Genomic DNA, 18773 nt, shown 5'->3' with positions numbered 1-18773 from the left:
CAATTTTATACTTCCATAATGGAAGAAACTGCTTCTAGTAGCTGCCAAACCGTCCTTTCTGTTGTTATGCCTTTGTGTATGCATTTGATGAATTTGCAGATACTACTTGAAGTACCTACAACTTCCACGGGAAAACACTGAAATATTTTCGTGTGGGATAAAAAACAAAAGACACAAGGATGGATCATACAGTATTTTTTTTTTTATTTTACATTCATTATAAATAACGTGTAAGTTGGTTCATCTTTCAGTTTTACGTGATGTCATAAGGACAATATATTACACCGCAATGAAACAAACTCAATAGAAAAAAACAGACAATTGTTTTCATTTATACAGAAGTCATTTGTCATGAAATGACAGCATCCGACACCAAACAGGAGACTTAACAGGTAAATGATGGAAAACCTGAGAGGCAGTGATGTCATTTGCTGAAAGTAAACAAAAAGGATTTTACTCTTGATAGATCCAGACTGTCCCCTGCTCTCCCTTACATATAATCTGGCTAACATCAAATATGTTACAATCTTTTTTTTTTTTTTTTCTTCCCCAGAATTCAAAGAACTCAATTTTCCTTGTATTTAAAGTAGTAATTGGAGACTGTGCGACTATGTATATTTTTAAACCATTCTAAATAGTGACCTGGTGGAAAAGGACCTGGGGGTGTTGGTTGACAGACGGCTGAACATGAGCCAGCAGTGTGCCCAGGTGGCCAAGGTGGCCAACAGCATCCTGGCTTGTGTCAGGAATAGTGTGGCCAGCAGGAGCAGGGCAGGGATCGTCCCCCTGCGCTCGGCACTGGGGAGGCCGCACCTGGAATGCTGTGTCCATTTTGGGCCCCTCAGCACAAGAAGGACATTGGGGTGCTGGGGCGTGTCCAGAGAAGGGCAGCGGAGCTGGGGCAGGGTCTGGAGCACAGGGCTGGTGGGGAGCGGCTGAGGGAGCTGGGGGTGTTCAGCCTGGAGAAGAGGAGGCTGAGGGGAGACCTCATCGCTCTGCAGCTCCTGGCAGGAGGGGGCAGGGAGGGGGGGTCGGGCTCTTCTCCCAAGTGACAAGCGAGAGGATGAGAGGAAATGGGCTCAAGCTGCGCCAGGGGAGGTTTAGGTTGGATATTAGGAGACATTTCTTCACCAAAAGGCTTATCAAGCACTGGAACAGGCTGCCCAGAGAGGTGGTGGAGTCCCCATCCCTGGAGGTATTTAAAAGATCTGTAGACATGGTCTTAGGGACATGGTTTAGTGGTGGGCTTGGCAGTGCTGGGTTAACAGTTGGACTTGATGATCCTAAAGGTCTTTTCCGACCTAAACAATTCTGTGATTCTTAATTGACAAGTAGCACTTCGACTGTGTGCATTTAGTACACATACATTTAACTTGGGGTCTCCTCTCTTCAAAACTCCCAACCGTAGATATCTATGTGCCTTTATTTTCACAGTGATTCATAAATCAAGAGTTGAAAACATTTACAACACCTGGTAATAAAGTAGTTGATATCTTAATTAGCAGGACCCGTTGTATGAATGAAGCCTAGCTATTCAGTGACTTTCGACTGCTACAATCCCATTAAATACTTTGGTATCTTTAAAATGCCTATGCTGCATAGGAGACACATTCATGCACAAAAGACTGCTAATGCTTAATAATTTACACGTTTATATGCTTATTTTCAGTAGCCTGGACTTTGTAAAACTAGCTGCTTATCTTCTGAGCTGACACAATGACCCAATAAGCAACATGACACTCGTTTGTAAGCAGCACGACCTTTCTCTGCGTTCCCTCCATTTGGGAAGGGATTGTCCTGAATTGTCCTGTAGCAACAAAAACAGTACTGTACAGAAAGGCTCTAGAATATGTAATTACAAAAGGCACTTCTGAGAATTAATTCACACAAGTAGTCCAGTGAAATTGGAGTTTTGCCTAAAAAATATTTACCAAACATTTTCCTCCTTCCCCTCCTACTCCCTCCTGTGACTAGGTTAGGTTTTTTGAAGCTAAGTGAAAGAAAAGGAGAGCAAGGTAGGATAGGGTGAGAAAGGGAGAAGGCAAAATCCCTTTTCTCTGTTTCTCCCTTCTATTCCAGCATCTGGGCTCCCCTTTTGGTACTGTGCTCTAAAAACGTCTGTATGTTTGGTTCATAAAAACCTGGTAACTACCATGAGATTAAAAGAATTAGTTAAGCCATCTAGCCTTTAAAATTGAGTAATGTGAAATTAATTCCACAATAGTTTAAGTGTTTAACTCATTTGAGTTTTAACTCATTCCCTCTGTTCAGCGTTCAGACTTTGGTCACATCCTGAGCATTAGAAGTAAACCTAGGTCAAGATATGAGGCAGTGTTAAAATGTGCTAGCTAATGATATTTTTCCAAATATAGTTCTGATCATCTGAACCTCATTTACTTTTGTTTCCTGGAAGTATTTTGAAACGTTGCTGATTTCCATAGCATAGGCATGGTTTTAGGGTGTGCTCAGTTAACCATAGTGCTAACACGCATGCCTGGTACCCACACACAGAGATTTATTATAACTGATACCACTTATTGATTAATAGTAAAAGAAACAAGAACTCACTACCTCAGATTTTGTAAAAGCTCTGATTTATACCGAGGCGATTTGTCAACTGGACACATTTTGAATTTGTGAAAAAGTGTTTGCAGCCTCTGAAAAACGGGATATGTAAATCCCTGAATTTGAGATTACTTAGAGAAATACCCAGTACAGGCATTTAGAATAGCATAGCAGTGAAATAATTTATAAGGACTTTGTGATACTCCAACATGTTCTTCTTACATGACTGTATTTCTGTTTCCACTATCTTGCCTGCATAGAGCAACGGAGGAGGAGGAGAAGAGGAAATCGTGCCCTGTATGCCTAGTTCAGCCCCTCAAGCCTCCAAAATTGGTAAGTAACCATGTGGACATAGATGGCATCCCCTACAGCCACATGCTAATCAGTACCAAGCGGAGGTCATTTTCCACAGGTTACTCTCCAGCTTGTAGGCAGTATTATTCCAGTTTCTGGGGGACTTTTGGCTCATTACAAGTGCTGTCAGAATTGTCACCCTGCTAGCGGTCTCAGAGACAATCTCACCCTCTTCCTCTGCATTCTCAGTTCATGCATATTTCAAGAGGTCCAGTTTCAAGTATTGCCAGCACGGCCCCTTTCACCAGTTTTTTATTTACATTGTTTAAATGTGTCTTACTGGTCTGATGGAGGCAAGGCATTTGTAGGGCATTTAGACTATTTGCAGTAATAGGTTATATACAAGCATTTGAGCGTGCAGGCTCGTAATCAGCTGCTTCTGTGTCAGACCCGTCTGAGTCTTGAAGGTGTTCCCAGAAAACTTGCATTTCCCTCACCTCATCGGCTGATCAACCAGGAGGCATTACCTGTCATACAACCCTTGATGCTCTTCGACTGTCATGCCTACAGCACTTCTGGCATGTTGGTCTAGGAGTACTAAGGTAATATCCAAATACAGTTTGGTTTATCCTGCTTTTCCTAATGTACATTTATCTTCATCTATTGACATTAATATCCACATTTATAATGCTGAAGGAAGCTAATTGAGGCTGTTATTCCCTGAGTTCTTCATATTCACGCTGAATATGTTTCTTCACAATTAATTACAAACTTAGATTCTGTACTAGCATCTACTACAAAAGACAGGCCTTTCCAAATTATCACTCAGGTCAAAACGAACACTGCATTCATGGCAAAGGTCCATGTTTGTGAGGTCTAGTGACAGGATTTCACTGAAGAAATCATTCAAGCCCCCCTCTTCATTCTTCTGCCAGTTGTTTAATAAACATACTCCACTGCTTTACTGAGTTTAAAAATTATATAAACAAAGCTCACATCTTCACTTCTGTTTAGTGACTCTTCCTTTGTTTAGTATAACTTATTTCCACATACAAAAAAATTAAGGCCTCTACAATTTTTAAGTTGTCTGGCAGCGCAGCTTAAAAAAAAAAAAAAAAAAAAAGTAGTCTATTTGCCAGCTGGGAAATTTCTTCAGATGAAATACTGTTACCCTTAGTTGGAGGCAGTAGTCTATTTACATATATTTAAGAAAAGTTTTTTTTCTGAGCTCCACAGAGAAACAGCCATAAAGAATAACCCAGAAACTTAATGCATAAGGTGGAGCATATTGCTTTACAGAAACCAGAATCAGTTTGCAGGACACAGACCGTATCAGGAAAGTCTTGCTTTCAATAGCAATGATACTGACAGTGTTGAAGACTGACCTATCAATATTACTAGGTTTGGACCATGAAGTATCCTAGAAAGCCAAAAATATTTTAAAGGTTTGAATTCAGTAACGTAAGTTTGCATTAGACCTTGGCTTCGATCTAGATAGGAATAATTGATTCAGTACAGTAAATTCAGAATTTATATTTTAAATTAAAATCAAAGTATCAAAATAAATTAACCTAGAAAAACGTGTCTTTTTTTACATAGCGAAGATTACTTTTAGGCAAAACTTAGCAGAAAAAGTTTGGGGATAAACAAAAGTTCTCTTTTGGCAGTGTCCGGTTTGGGATTTAGCTCTGTCCTCTCCTTGGAGGCATCTGTTAAGTAAAATTCATCAATACAAAAAGGCAACACAGTGAAAAGCTGAAATATTAACATTTCAGTAAAGTGCATGGGACTGTGGCTGACGTAATGGCTTTGCTATGACCTTATCTCAGACGCTGAATTAAACGATGGGGATGCCAGGTTCTTCACTATTCTATTGAGGTTTGCAATTTTTTCTTCTAGCAAATAGTTTTTCCTTTCAGCAGTTTTCTGCCGCTGTTCTGTCATCTCCAAAGCCTTCAGCAGTTGTGCATTCTCAACATAGAGATCCTTGACCATTGCATCTGCTTTAGTGTTCTTGGCAAGCTGAATTATGAACACAACATTATTACTCAGCAAATTAAAAGCAAAATAAAAATAAAAAAATTAAAAGCAAGAACAGTGCTGGGAAAGGAGGTGAATGTGTTTACTGTAATTCAAATATCAAAGGAAGACAACCCACCCATTCATCTTGTTTTCCTTTGTTAAAAACTTGTACGTTTGGGGGGTCTTTATAGATACTATGAGTATTTTGAAACTGGAAGGACTTTGTAAGGAGATCAGGCAGATGATAGAGGGCTTCAAAGGAATCTTGTCAGATGAGTACTGCTTTAAAGAACTTGTCCTGTAAGGATAAGTCTAGTTCACAAGAGGATCCATAAGCCCAGTAATCCCAGAGAGATACTTCCTCCGAGGTTTGGACCACCAGCTCCTCCTATAAAACTGGGGAGAGCAGCCTAGCACTTGTCTGCACGCTTTTGGGAACAGCCCTTTGCAGGAGACCCCGTCAGGAGAGCGCTTCGGTAACATGAAAGAGGAGACTGTACCTCAGCAGAAAACAGATATTGTTATCATGTCACGCCTGTCTAAGTGTTCAAAAGCCACCTTTTCCTACGCTATTGAGGACTTCTGAAGGCGGCAGACCAGGGCAAGAACAAAAAAACCCAAAACCCTGTCAAGCAAAGGGTGTGTTGGGGCATGGGGCGTCGCAAAATTAATAATTGTACAGTAATCCTGTCTGTACAGTTCAGGAAATTCTTTTTCCTCCTTTTCTAAGCAGCTTTTCCAGTTAGGATACTCGGCTGGAATTTGATGTTTGTTTCCTGACTTTAAGTGCATCAGCATACCAAACAAGCATAGCTTTTAGGAAATTAGTGAGTGGTGAATTCAGTCCTCAGTTTGGAGTTTTAGGAAGTTTGGGGCAAATACGCTGTACTTCAGGCTCAGAAGCATTAAAAGAAAAAGGAAAGCACCTTTAACTTTATTCTAAGCAAGAATGGCTTGGCAGCTTTTGCCCACTTAGTTGTTTACAGAAGTAATGGGGATGGTTTGAGGAAGAGAGTAAGAATGCTTACTTGTTCTTTCAGCTGATTTACTTTATCTTGGAGAAGCCTCTTCACAAGCCTTAGTTTCTGTTCAACATCCATCATACGTTCTTCCATCATTTTTAGAAGCTGCTCATGACCCCCCTGGAAAGCAACATTTGTGTGAGAATCAGTTAACAAAAATCAGTTCACATTCCCCAGTCTCCTTTTCTTCCGTTTATGCTTAAAAAAATAGCTGGCACTGCACATTTGAGTCTATTTTAAAGAGTTGACTAAATTGATAAACCATTCATGGAAGTAAAATGTTATGGCAACACTTAAAGGACGCTCACAGCATTGAACCAGTTTTCCAAGTCTAAGTTATACTTGAAATCACCAGATCTGAGAAAAATGGATATAAAATTCTAAGTTCTATCTTGACTGTGATGGTCAGATCTGGATAGTCTCCTTTTCTTGTTCTTAGGTGCTGCCATATTTCTGTTGAATGTGGGGAACAAAATACCAATGAAAATCTTAAAGATTTTAGAAAGAAAATTAAGGTGAAGTCATAAGGGCATGTTAGTTTGACAGTGTAACTCACCCACGCCAAAGCCCCCTTGAAATTGAGTAGTAAAAAAGTAGGATGCTATTATCCCAAACTTGATTTTTTACTTTTTTTTTTTTAATCAGTTGTTGATAACTAATGTTTCCAAATAGTAACTCTAAAATGCTTTTGCTCTTTTTCTTCAGTGAGGTAACAGACAGTCTAACTAAAAGCATAGTAACTCAGTGTCATGAGAATGCCCGTTACACCAACGGTTAAGTGAAATTTTCCCAGATAAATTAGAAACACCAGGAACTACAAGAAAGCTTGTTTGTACATGGGAACTTTAGACACTGACTGCAGGGAAAGGAATTCTGTATTTTAATGCTAGCTTGTTACTCTAATTCTAGGAAGTCATCTGAGAAGCTTAACTTTGAGAAAGCACTAAGCTTCTCTCCAAAACAAAATACCTTCAAAACCAAAGTACCTTCACACATGTGGGGGAAGATAAATGAAAAACTGAGGGAGTGTTTCAGGTAGGTAGCAGAAAGATCCCCTTAGGGGATTGATTGAAGTCCACTCAACATTTTATTTGTCATAACATCAGAAACTCCTTAAGTCTATGTATGAGGTTATACGATCACTTAACTTGTGAAAAAAATTGAAAAAAAAATTACATTAGAGTCATATAGAAAGCAGTTTTTCAGTGTTGCCAGACCGGATATTTTTCCGGATTTAAAAAAGTACTACTAAGCAGAACTTGTAGGGGAGTTTCTAGCCAAGTTATCTTGAGCTATCTTTTGTAATTTGATTGGAATTCAAGACCATGGCTGACTACTACACTTCATATTGGTTGCAGGAGCCTTGAGTGAATAGTTAAGTGGAAACTAAGAATTATAGTGGTCTCAGTACCTGTGATCCCAGTTTGTTTGGCTTAAAGTTGATTTGAGAATGTTCTGTCTAACTTCATATTATTTTACGTTTAATGGGAGAAGCCAGCTCAAGCATTAGCTTTAAGGTCATTGGAAAGATAGGAGCAAAAAGATCTTTGAAAGCAAACAGCTGAAATGGTTCATGGTTCCCAACTGGAAATATCATAGGCCTTAAAGAGGTGTTTTTCTGACCTCTTAAAGTACTAAAAATCTAGTTAATCTAGCAGTTTGAGACAAAAGAAAAACCACTAAGGAATGTTACCCAAGAAACAAATGCGTCAATAATTTTTCCTTTTCTAGCACTACCTTTCTATTTTATGGCCACAGCAGTAGAATATGGCCATGAACTATGCAAATTCTTTTCTTAAATGCGCAGGTACATCTGCTGAGAGAAGCTGAATATCTGTACTTAAGTACATCCCCTATTACAGATCTTTCCCAGAAGTCCTGATGTGACAATCCTCAGTATCAAAAGGCAAATATTTTGTCTAAAATTTGTTAATTCTTGTTCATAAAGCTGAAACTAGTGATACTATTAAGACAAGAGACATTATGTTTAAAAAAATTTTTATTTTTCATTTACATCAAAAAATGTCATCTTTCCCTGTTAAAAAGTTTATACATCTTATACAAAAATGCAGTATAAATACCCCAGATTTTCTTCAAATCTCATATAAAATTAGTCCCATTTGAGAAAAATAGTCTCTTCCCACACTGAACAACTCCACATTTTAAATAACATAAATAAAAAGTATTTGTAACAAATTAAAAAAGACAGCTTATGAACTTTCACAAAATAGCTTCTAGACAAATAAATAGGAAATAACACTGTGGAGACTTTTTTTTTTTTTAGAAAAAGCACAAAATAATTTGATCCTCAAGTTTCTCAGCTTATGCCAGTTCGTGTGTTTGTGTGTGTTTATCATGGTAAGGAATGAGATCATAAGCAGCCAAGCTGTCAGAGGTGCCCGATCCTCCGGTAGGAATCTGCATGCACTGCCCGCTGCTCCGGTAGCAAGGCCTAGAGAAAGAAGGCAAGTGGGATACTTCACCCTGATATCCAGATTTTCTTTTAAATACGTACGTATATTTAGTTAAAGCAAACCACCGATACAAGCGAAGCAAGCAAGCAAGACAAACAAAAACACACACAAAAGAAAACATGCAGAGTATCACATATTTCTCTAAATACTAGTATTAGCACTACGCATATGCAATTGAGGAGATACTCAGGGTGCATTTTCTAGATGTAAGGAATCTTCAGATGGCTCATCCATGTTTTGAGGGGATTTAAAAAGATCAGTGGCTGCGATTAACTGCAATTAGCAAAGCAGTTAAGTTTCTTAGAGGAAATTATCTGCCACTACATATATATAATCTCACAGATTGCTGAATAGTGTTGGTGAAAAAATGTAGTCCAACTGACCTCCTTTGAAAACTTACTTGCATTTGTATTTTAAACCTAAGTCTTTTCCTGAGACAGGTGAACAAGCTGTTGGTCAGAGGTGATTTGAATTTTGATATAAAGAGCTGAAGAAGGGGGCAGTTGAGCAACTCTAAGTACTCTGAACAAAAATGTTGGTTAGCAGAAGTTCTAAGAGAATTTAGGAACATATTGGGTCATTAACAGGCTCCCAAATCTAGTTATTGAGCAAGGAATACAAGAACAAGTGCAGCGATTGCTACTGTGCAGCAGGTAAGAATCACAGCACTACACACAGCAGAAACAGTCGTTTGGAATTCAGAAGAGCAGACAGGTTAACACAGTAGAAAAGGCTCAGGAGTTTTAATTTAGTGAAATTTGAACATCTGACTGTAGCCTGTGGAGGGCAACTGCTCAAGACTGACTGCAAAATGAATGAGAACGCAGACCACCATAGCAATGATCAAAAAGCAATGAAAACTGCAAAGCATCATGAACATAAAGTAATTCCAAAAAGGAGGGGGATAACTTTGGATAACTTATTACATGGAAGGACTCAGGGTCTAAGAAAGCTGCAAAGTGCAAAGCAGCAGCAGCAAAACTAGGTGATTAAATTTACACAGAAAGCATAGATAACCTGACGTACTCACTGGTGAAAAGATGATGAAGAGGGGTTAGGATGCAATTTTTCAAGATGCTAAAGGGGACATCAAAATGGACATAAGCTCAACTAAATGCTAACCCTAGAATTCAGGATGATGAAGAAAAATCAACATGAGAATTAAAGCAGGATGGGCTTACAGAAATGTCAAAGTTGAGACAAACTAAAGCAAATCTGGCCTGGCTAATAGTTGTAGAATGCATGTGTTTAGTAATGATTTTAGAAAGTTATCTAGTAAAGCCCATGAAAAAAGCTGTAGGACATGTTATAAACTGGAATATCCATTCACTTTAAGCAAAAAAAGAGAAAAAAATTAAAAGGATGAAGTGCATTAGTGCATTGACAGAAAATATTTGCAAAGCCTCTCTGAAAGTATTTTTAAATTCATGAAGCCTTCCAGAGTAAAAGCTTTTACAGGAAATGTAGAAGAGATTTATCTGTAGAACTACAAGTTCCAGGATGTGACTAGTTTGCAAATTGTTTCTCAGGCTTTCAAAGGCAAAATTACAAAGTCATCACTCCTAATGCAATACACAGCACATTCATTTGCAGATGCTGCTGCTGTAATATGGCTTTTATTGATTTCAGAATTAAACTGCACGCTCTACTTTCCATTGTATGTCTCCAAGTACATTAGCCTGTGGTAATGCACTTCTATCAGGACTCAGCTGAAACGGAGAGAACCTTACAATTGATTTCTTTTTACTTATCCTATATTATTTGCTGTTAAGTCCTTTTTTTGGGTGAACTTTTAGATTTTATGCCTTTCTTAAAAAAGGATTCTTACTCCCAAGTTTTGGAAACTTTCGCAACTGTTACTGCATATACTCTCTCTCCATAATACCTTTTTTCCAGAATACCCTATTAACGTGTTCAGAGATTTTTGAGCTTCAAAGTCTTGGTCATATTATTATTTTAAAAGTGTAACTGCAATCTGTGTTTAAAATTTAAAGGTTTTTTTTCTGCTAACAGATTAATAAATGTGTTAGTATTTTAAGTTATTTAGAGCTTTCTCTTTTCTCATAACATAAAGTTGTAATATTATTTTAAGACCTATAGCCTGAGCCAAAGCTTTAGAGATTCGGTTACTTTTTGAAGAAAAGAGTCATTTGGCAAGCCTAGTCCCCAAGCTTAATTCTTACATGGGAGACGCAAACTTTTCTACCTATTGCCTATAATTCAGGTTTACATGTTAAGAAAACAACACTAAAAGTGACTCAGCCCAATATGTGCAGTGGCTTCCTTGGAATTAGATTGTTTTTCCTCAGAAATACCAATGTTGAAGTTTCTATATAATGGTAAGAGTGTTCTCCAAACAATGTCTTGTCATATGGCCAAATAAGGAAGATAGGTTGGCCTTATAAAGAGGATTAATTTGTTTGTATTCTGCTCTCCTACAGCTGACAGAACTCTGTGTGACAGCAACAGCCCAAACTAGTATTTTATGTGTGAAGGGTATGTGCTTGTGCAATATGTGGTGTAATATATTTTTTAAAATAATGGTTCCAGACATGGACATTAGGTAAAGAAAACAAACCAAAACCTATGAACACTTACTGCGCATTGATCAGAGGGAGAAAAGCCAGTTGAATGTGGTTGGGAGTGGTTTTTATTTCAAAAAGATTAAGAGGACTTCAGAATTAAGCTATGGCTCGAGCTAAATATGCTGAACAACAAAGGTTTGTTTTGTACATAACTTTGAGAGAACAAATTTTAATTTTAATTTTTGAACTGGCATAAACAGAGAACGGATCTCAGAATTGAAAAAAAAAACCAAGAAAACTAACCGGATATCCTTTTAAAGTTGTAACCTGCAGAGTAATGAGAGCTTTACCTGTTGCATGTTTGTCTCAGAGGGTCGACTTTCAAGTTCTTCCTGAAGACGTTGACTCCTCCTCTCTGCTTGTAGTAGCTGGTGTTGGAGCTGCAGGAACTGTTCCTTGGGCACCACAGCACAGCCTTGCTGCTGGAGCTCCCGGGAGTGCGGCGGTTGGCTAAGCATCACACTGGCGCTTGAGTGGAGCATCTGAAGAGCAAAGTAAATCAGCCGTCAGGAGAAAGCAGCACTGCCGTTCACACAAAATGTCTTTTAGGGATGCAGTAGACATCAGGTTAGTCTTGAATGATTTCTTGTACAGAAGAGAAACAAGCCTGAACTCAGTAACAGAAGCTAAGTAGACAGCTTTTCTCTTTCCAATGAAAAAAAAAAATGCATCTTTATGTGCAGTTCTGAAGTCTAAAGGAGTCTGAGCTTTGTTTCATAATTTCAGGCCTGAATTATAAATTCACTGAATTTCTGATGAAATCCTGTCAAATTTAAATGGGCCTGTGGTTTTAACTTAATAGTCCTTTTTAATTTTAACCTTGATCTCAGCAGCTCTTCTAAAAATAGTATCCACTTGCAAATAAAAGCACTAGCATGAGGCAGGCTGAAGAAGTTGTCTACCAGTGCTGATTATTTCTAGTCTTTAATCTAGGATGGAGCAAGAACATCCTCAAAAGCAAACCAAAATTTCCATGTAGTGTATGACGACTTAAGTGATTTGATGCCAGCTGCTATATCACATTCAGAATTCAGTCTTTAGAATCCCATATCTTTTTCCTTACATTCACTGCTAACTGTAGAAATTTTAACACATTTGATAATTTTCATTTTGAGCCATGCCACAAGCAGAGTTTGATAGCAAGTCTGGAGACCTCCTGAGTGTCTGTGCTGCAGAAGCAAAAGTACACTCAGAGGGGCCCTTGAGATACGGATGCCTGTAGTAATCTGAAGTAGTTTAATTCGAAATTTAAGTCTTGCTTTCATTAAAAGAAAAGGTTACCAAATGCATCGGCAAATCTATTTAATGTAAAGGTAGTATATACCAACAAAGAGTTTGTGCATACTGGTTGTCCTTTGTGAAGTTATACTACCAGAAAAGTCTTTTAGTTAGTAAAACTAGGCGTCTGGTGTGGGACAAAAAGATCGCATTCCTCATAGTCCTTGCTACAGCAAAAAGAGCACCTCAGAACAGACTTGTCCCAAATGGTTTAGCCTCCCTGCATCATTTAATTAAGTGCTGCTCCCAAGCAATGCTATGACAGTTACTGGATGAAGGTGGCTAGAAAAGAGGCATTTCTGGCATTACCTTACTCTGGTAGCATTGCAACCATGAGAGCCCAAGTTTGATAAACTGGCCCAGCATTAGGTGAACTTTCGGGCAATATTAAGAGCTAAGATTGTTTCATGTGACTATTTGGCATTTTTCTAGACTAAAGTAAAATCCAGGTAAGACTAGCTCACAGTTTTAATAGTTTATAATAGTAAAAAAAGACCAGACCTGTACAGTAGAAACCCCTGATGTTTCAGACAAGCTGATTTGCAGCTTGAATTCGCATAATATTAGTACTTTCTTCCCATAAAATTCAGTTGACCACATCATAAAATTCTCACCTGTTATCTCAAAATCATTACTCTGTTCCCTTAGGAAAAGGCATATAAAATTACATTAGTGGTTTTAATTTTTCTTTCAGAAGTGGTAGATTAAGGCCTTAACTCATAATCGTATTTCAGTTATTGAGTTCATCTACAATACCAACAACTGTAAGCATTTTTCACAGTGGTGCAGCTCTTCTGGCCATGTTAGCATCTGTACATCTCTGCTGCCCCAGGCAAACAGAAAATAAAATTTTAAAATAAAACTGTTTGTATTTTTTCTTAAATTACCAGGAGGTTCTCTTGAATCAACTTGTCTGTAAAGGAGCTATTCTTTCACTGACAATATAAATAATCAAAATAATGAGCTTTTGATGGAATTTGTTTAGGGTTTCCTGTAATGTTGTGAAGCACACAAGTATCTAATGACAGAGCTGAAGAAACAGTCAATTAATGCTAACAGCATCTTAAAAATAAATACCAGCTGCGTGGCTAATGAAAACAATCTAGTCTTGCCGTATTCATCTGTGGAAGAAAGTGGAACAATAATGAACTTGCTGTGCTAAACTATTAGGGATGATGTTGAGTGTGATCACATATCAGTTAATATTAAGGAAACATTTTACAGTCTGGTGAAAAAGCATGCAGATATCAGAGGTAAATATGAAAACACCTTCAAGCCTCACAGTCAATGGGTTAGAAAGAAAGGGTGGAGCCACTTTTCATTTTCTTAGGATCAATTTAATTCTTTTGAATGCAATGGATTATTCCTCTCCATTTTCATGGCAATGCCTTAGAAGTATGCGACTTCTTGGCCTACAGAATCAAATTGCACGATATACTATCCACAAAGAAGTTAGTGCGGCTGTCAAAGTAAAAAAATTTACATTAAAATGAATAGTGGCTTCTTTACTTAAAAGAATAATGGAATAATAATAATAAAAAAAAATCCATAAAAGAAAGAAATGTTTTCTCCATGCTATGGTAGTACATTGAAAATGATTGCTCTACCTTCGCACACTATTTCAGAAAGAGAACTGCACCCTTCTCTGCTAGTTCCAACCACTGAGTTCTAGACAGGTTAGCCATGAACAAAAGGAGAACAGGCACAAAAGAGAAAGTTAGAAGTCATAAAGTGCTAAGTGAATGTTATACACACCTGCTGGGAAAATGTTATCAGGAGTATCAAAAGTCCTGCACATTTGAAATACAAAGTTTGGGAGAAAATGCAATTCCATGCTTGGTTTTTTATACTAAAGGGTGGGAATTTTCCCAAAACTTAATTAAGACTATATAAATAAAAGCACAGGGCATATAAACAGTCTTTTCTGTAACTTATCAAAATCTCATCTTTTCTAATCAAGTTTTTACAATTTCACAGCTAATTACATAGTATATTCAGCATAACATGTTTCCCATTTGCTCTCTTGATGAAAAACATCTTTCAATGAAAAAAGCCTTTTACTAAACAGTGTTGTAAAAGCTTCATCTAGAAGATGCTTTGGCTTATGGAACAAGTCAAAATTGTGGTGGTGGGGTAGGGGTTTTTTTATATTATGTTTTAAATTAAAATTCAGGATGTCAAGTTTAGGCAAGACTGCTGAGAGACAACTCGGAGGTCTAGCCTGACCATAAGGGATACACCAACTTAACATAGTTAAGCTTGCCCGTTCCTGTAAGCAAGGACACCTAAGAATTACGCAGTTTTCATAACATCCAGCATGATCCGTCTCCAGCAGTACTGAACAAGCATCCACATTTACAGCAGGCTTTGGAAGAATCTCAGCTGAAGTTTTCACTGCTGCCTTTAGATTAACAGCAAGTTGTGTAAATTGTTATTCTGTCATGATCTAGATAAGATAGCAAGGCTTAAATTCCACAAATAATTCCCCTAGTAAATAAGAGAACAGGTTTCTACATTAAGAGCAGCGTTACGCAAATATTCGTTAGGAAGCTTGAGGTTACATGTTTTAGGAGGGAAGAGGAAAGTGTCAGCCTTGCTGCAAGCACAGAAACAAATTTCTTCGCTATTTCATTTTATATCTGAAGCCTTATGTGAATTACAATAAACCACAACATGCTTCAGAGAAGCATGTTTGTCACGCTAGCATCTTGATCATGAAAGATGAGATTAGGCATTAGAGGAGATTAATTCTAGTTTCGATTAGTTTCCTCTGTTCCTACACATCTAGAAATTGTTTTAAGATAAATTCATAGATTCAGTGAGATAGTGATAAAGCCCCACACTATTCAGTACGGTCAACACTGTTGAAAAGTACCTCCATTAACTGATCATCCAGTTTGACTTGCTTTTTTCTTAGCCCTTCGTTTTCTGAGCTGGTTTCCAGTTCACGTTCAAGAGAATTCATCTGACTGATCTATTAAAGACAAGAAGTTTCCTTAGAAAGACAGTAGTTTCTTATTTTATCTGCGTTTTTTTTTCTTCTAGTACGCAAGTCATGAATCACTGTACATCAAGACAACTCAAGATTAAAAGACATAAGTATTTGGACAGGTGTAACACTTTGCTAAAAATGCCAAGACAATGTTACGCAGCATGTCTGACACAAGCTTCAAAGAATAGTCAGGGTAACTGGTTTTTAATCTGAAAGTGGTAGTGCTAGCATGCAAGCGCTGTGTATTGTGGAGCACTTGAGAAAGCTGCATTCTGTGTATGGTTCCCACGTTCTACCGGTGAACTGTTTGTACTGACTAGAAGTCCTGCAGCACATTGGCATAGACTTCCACCCTGCACGCTCTGCGGAAGCGCAGAAGACAGCTCCTTGGGACAGGGATCCGTAAGAGACAACGCAAAGCTCAGAATAAAAGAAGAAAATTACAGCTTACCATGTTAGCTCTTTGAGATGGTAAATACGTGACTACTCAACGCAGTACTTTCCATCTAAAACTAACCTTCCTGTTTGCAGATGACAACTCCTTCTGAAGCTGTTCACACTCTCTCTTCAAGCTTAATTTCTCTTGCTCTATGGCTTTGACGATACCTGACTGGCTTTGATGCTTCTGGTGCTTTAGGGAAAGGATAGTAGATTCCAGCTGTCTGATCTAAAGAGAGCAGAGATGAACAAATGTAGAACAACATTCCAGACCATTGAAAAAAATCAAATTGCATCTATTTTAATCTAAAATACCGAGTACCAATTGATTTTGGACTCATAGCAGATTCTGGTGTATTTTTGGCACTGTAGCTTTGAGCAACAAAAGGTCTTGTCCTTCCTCTTCTCCGTAATCTGCCTAATACTGTGAGCCAAGAAACTGGACATGAAGAATGCTTGGAATATTAAGTTTTCATGAAATAAAAAAAATTGAAGAGCGTTAACTGAAAGTCAGACCAGAATCTTAGACAAGAGTTATCAGGGATTGTCTTTTTTAAAAAAGCTGTTTGAAACATCATAAGAGTGTCTGCATACTCAGTGCAGATATAAAGGAAAGCTATTCCATTATATATTCTTTCTGCAAATGTTTCTATTAAAAACCAGTGAGCGACATTCCTCTCCTGTATTACCCACTGCAAAACAAGAATCATTAGGTTTAGATTGGATGTTAGGAAAAATTTCTTCACGGAAAGAGTGGTCAAGCATTGGACCAGGCTGCCCAGAGAGGTGGTGGAGTCCCCATCCCTGGAGGGGTTCAAAAAAGGGGCAGAGGTGGCACTGTGGGACATGGTTTAGTGGGCATGGGGGTGTTGGGTTGATGGTTGGGCTGATGATCTTGGAGCTCCTTTCCAACCTTAGTGTTTCCTGGTTTTACTTTCATGAAAAATAATCCAGTCACCAAGCCAGGAAACATGAAATTAATTATTCCTCTCCCCTTAATTGGTTTAGTGGTGGAGTTGGTAGTGTTAGGTTAATGGTTGGACTGGATGGTCTTAAAGGTCTTTTCCAACCTAAACCATTCTATGAATCTAAGTTTTGCCTATCACGCGGGGACCACCGCTGCGACCTGTCAGCTTGCTCGGGTTACCTTCTCCCTGGAGTGAGTCAGGTCTGTTTTAGTGCTCTGGACTTCTCTCTGCAGCCTCTCATTCTCCTGCCTGAGCAGCTGCTGCTCCTGTTTCGTCAGCTGGTCCAGTTCATCCCAGTGTAGTTGCCTCTGTTGGTCCTGCAGCCCTGAGGAAGGCACAGCCAGTTCTAGAACCCGATTCTTAAGACAGACAGAATTGCAGGGTTAGGCCTTAAACAAAGAAGCAGACATTTTCTCTATTCAGGTGGGTTTTAAGTAGGCTTTCAGTAAGTGCAGACTCTAAAGTCGCAGGATTCCCGTCTTCCTCCCAGCCTACACACTGTTTTCCACTAAGAAACCCAACATGCTAATCACAGTGCAAAACCAACGTGCTTTCCCTTTGCTACAATCATAGCTAATAGCTGTGCGCCAGAATGGTTGGTAGGAGTGCACAGAGTTCAACAACACAAAAAAGCAATTTGGGCTCCATTTCACAGCCTCATCAAGCAAATAACAGAACTCAGTATTATATATTATTCAGTAATAGCTGTAATTTAGTTCCTGTTGTACAATTCTGAAACAGCCTCTTTTCCATATGGACATTAAATATTCCTTAATTACATGGCAAACAAGCCAAATTACTAACTGAATTCATAATACCAATCCCAAGACTGCTGTCTACACCCTCCTTCAGTTACAGTTCCTCATCAGTTAAGAGAGGCTGATATAATACTGTGCCTTTCGAAACCAAGTTTGACTGAAAATTAGATCCCCCTGTCAATTACAAGTTTGACTGTTAATATGTTTGTAGTTTTGATAGGGGGAAATTCATACATTGTCCACAGTGGGTTGTTTTTTGTTGTCTTTTTTTTTTTTTTTTTTTTTTTTGCAAAAGATTTCTGTCAGGGAAGAATGGAGACTTGGGAGATGGACTGATCATTGCCTGTTTTTATGTTCAAAACTTAATGAGTTTTTAAAAAAAAGTTTAAAATCTGCACATTATATACAATCTGACAAGACTAGTTAACTATTTCAAAATGGAAAACTACTAATGTAACTAGCAATAGGATGAGAGGAAATGGCCTCAAGCTGCATCAGGGGAGGTTTAGATTGGATATTGCGAGAAATTTCTTCACCAAAAGGCTTATCAAGCATTGGAACAGGCTGCCCAGAGAGCTGGGGGAGTCCCCATCCCTGGAGGGGTTCAAAAAACGGGCAGAGGTGGCACTTTGGGACATGGTTTAGTGGGCATGGGGGTGTTGGGTTGATGGTTGGACTGATGATCTCAGAGATCCTTTCCAACCTTAGTGATTCCTGGTTTTACTTTCATTAAAAACTAATCCAGCCACCAAACCAGGAAACATGAAATGATTCCTCTCCCCTTAATTGTTTTAGTGGTGGAGTTGGCAGTGTTAGGTTAATGGTTGGACTGGATGATCTTCAAGGTCTTTTCCAACCTAAACCATTCTATGGTTCTATAAATACAGAAAACATCATTAGAAGAGGGCTTTTTTTGTACCTACCTCCTTTCAGCTTTTTTTTTTTTTTTATAATTAGCTTTATACCAACTTGATTAAAAAAAAAAAAATCAGTAGTTGCATAAGTCTCTCTACTTGCTCAAGTCTGCAGCACTATTTGTGTCCTTTTAATGGACAAGGCAACCTAAAGAAATCAGTTGGCTACAGTGGCAGGCTGCAGCAGAGCAGCAGCTAGTGCCCGTAAACCCTGGCATGCAAAGTTGACTGACTTTGAGGCACCTGAGGCCCATTACCTTTTCATTGGCATTCTGCAGTTGCTTGTGTAACGACATCACTTCTTGTTTAAGAGTTTCCTTCTCCTGTTGCGTCACCCGTAAGTCTGATTTTAGTCGGGATATTTGTAGGTTGGTATTTTGCAGCGTTTCATCTAGACTCTGAACCTGTAACGAGCAGAAACACAGCTTGGCATTTGCTGGACCCAGATTTCTTGTAACATTGG

At 38.5% G+C, this 18773-nt stretch overlaps 1 protein-coding gene across 2 annotated transcripts in view; it reads right to left on the bottom strand.

Annotated features, from left to right (window-relative positions):
- Positions 1 to 4671: 4671 nt before the first annotated feature.
- NIN (ninein) overlaps positions 4672 to 18773 on the bottom strand; it is a 60801-nt gene continuing 46699 nt past the window's right edge. Inside the window, exons 23-29 of one of the 2 annotated variants that reach the window (XM_075712495.1) lie at positions 18568 to 18714; positions 16818 to 16997; positions 15750 to 15899; positions 15116 to 15214; positions 11253 to 11444; positions 5910 to 6023; positions 4672 to 4881 (exon numbers count right to left, since the gene is read on the bottom strand). In XM_075712495.1, the coding sequence (XP_075568610.1) occupies positions 4672 to 4881; positions 5910 to 6023; positions 11253 to 11444; positions 15116 to 15214; positions 15750 to 15899; positions 16818 to 16997; positions 18568 to 18714 (1092 nt within the window). Of the gene's footprint in view, positions 4882 to 5909; positions 6024 to 8292; positions 8356 to 11252; positions 11445 to 15115; positions 15215 to 15749; positions 15900 to 16817; positions 16998 to 18567; positions 18715 to 18773 lie in introns of those variants that run through there. The other variant, XM_075712496.1, reaches the window with a different exon arrangement.

Source organism: Pelecanus crispus, chromosome 6 (assembly GCF_030463565.1).
Source record: "Pelecanus crispus isolate bPelCri1 chromosome 6, bPelCri1.pri, whole genome shotgun sequence".
NCBI classification, from domain to species: Eukaryota; Metazoa; Chordata; class Aves; order Pelecaniformes; family Pelecanidae; genus Pelecanus; species Pelecanus crispus.
Note: the sequence above shows the minus strand (reverse complement) of the source record. Positions and strands in the feature narration are given on the sequence as shown.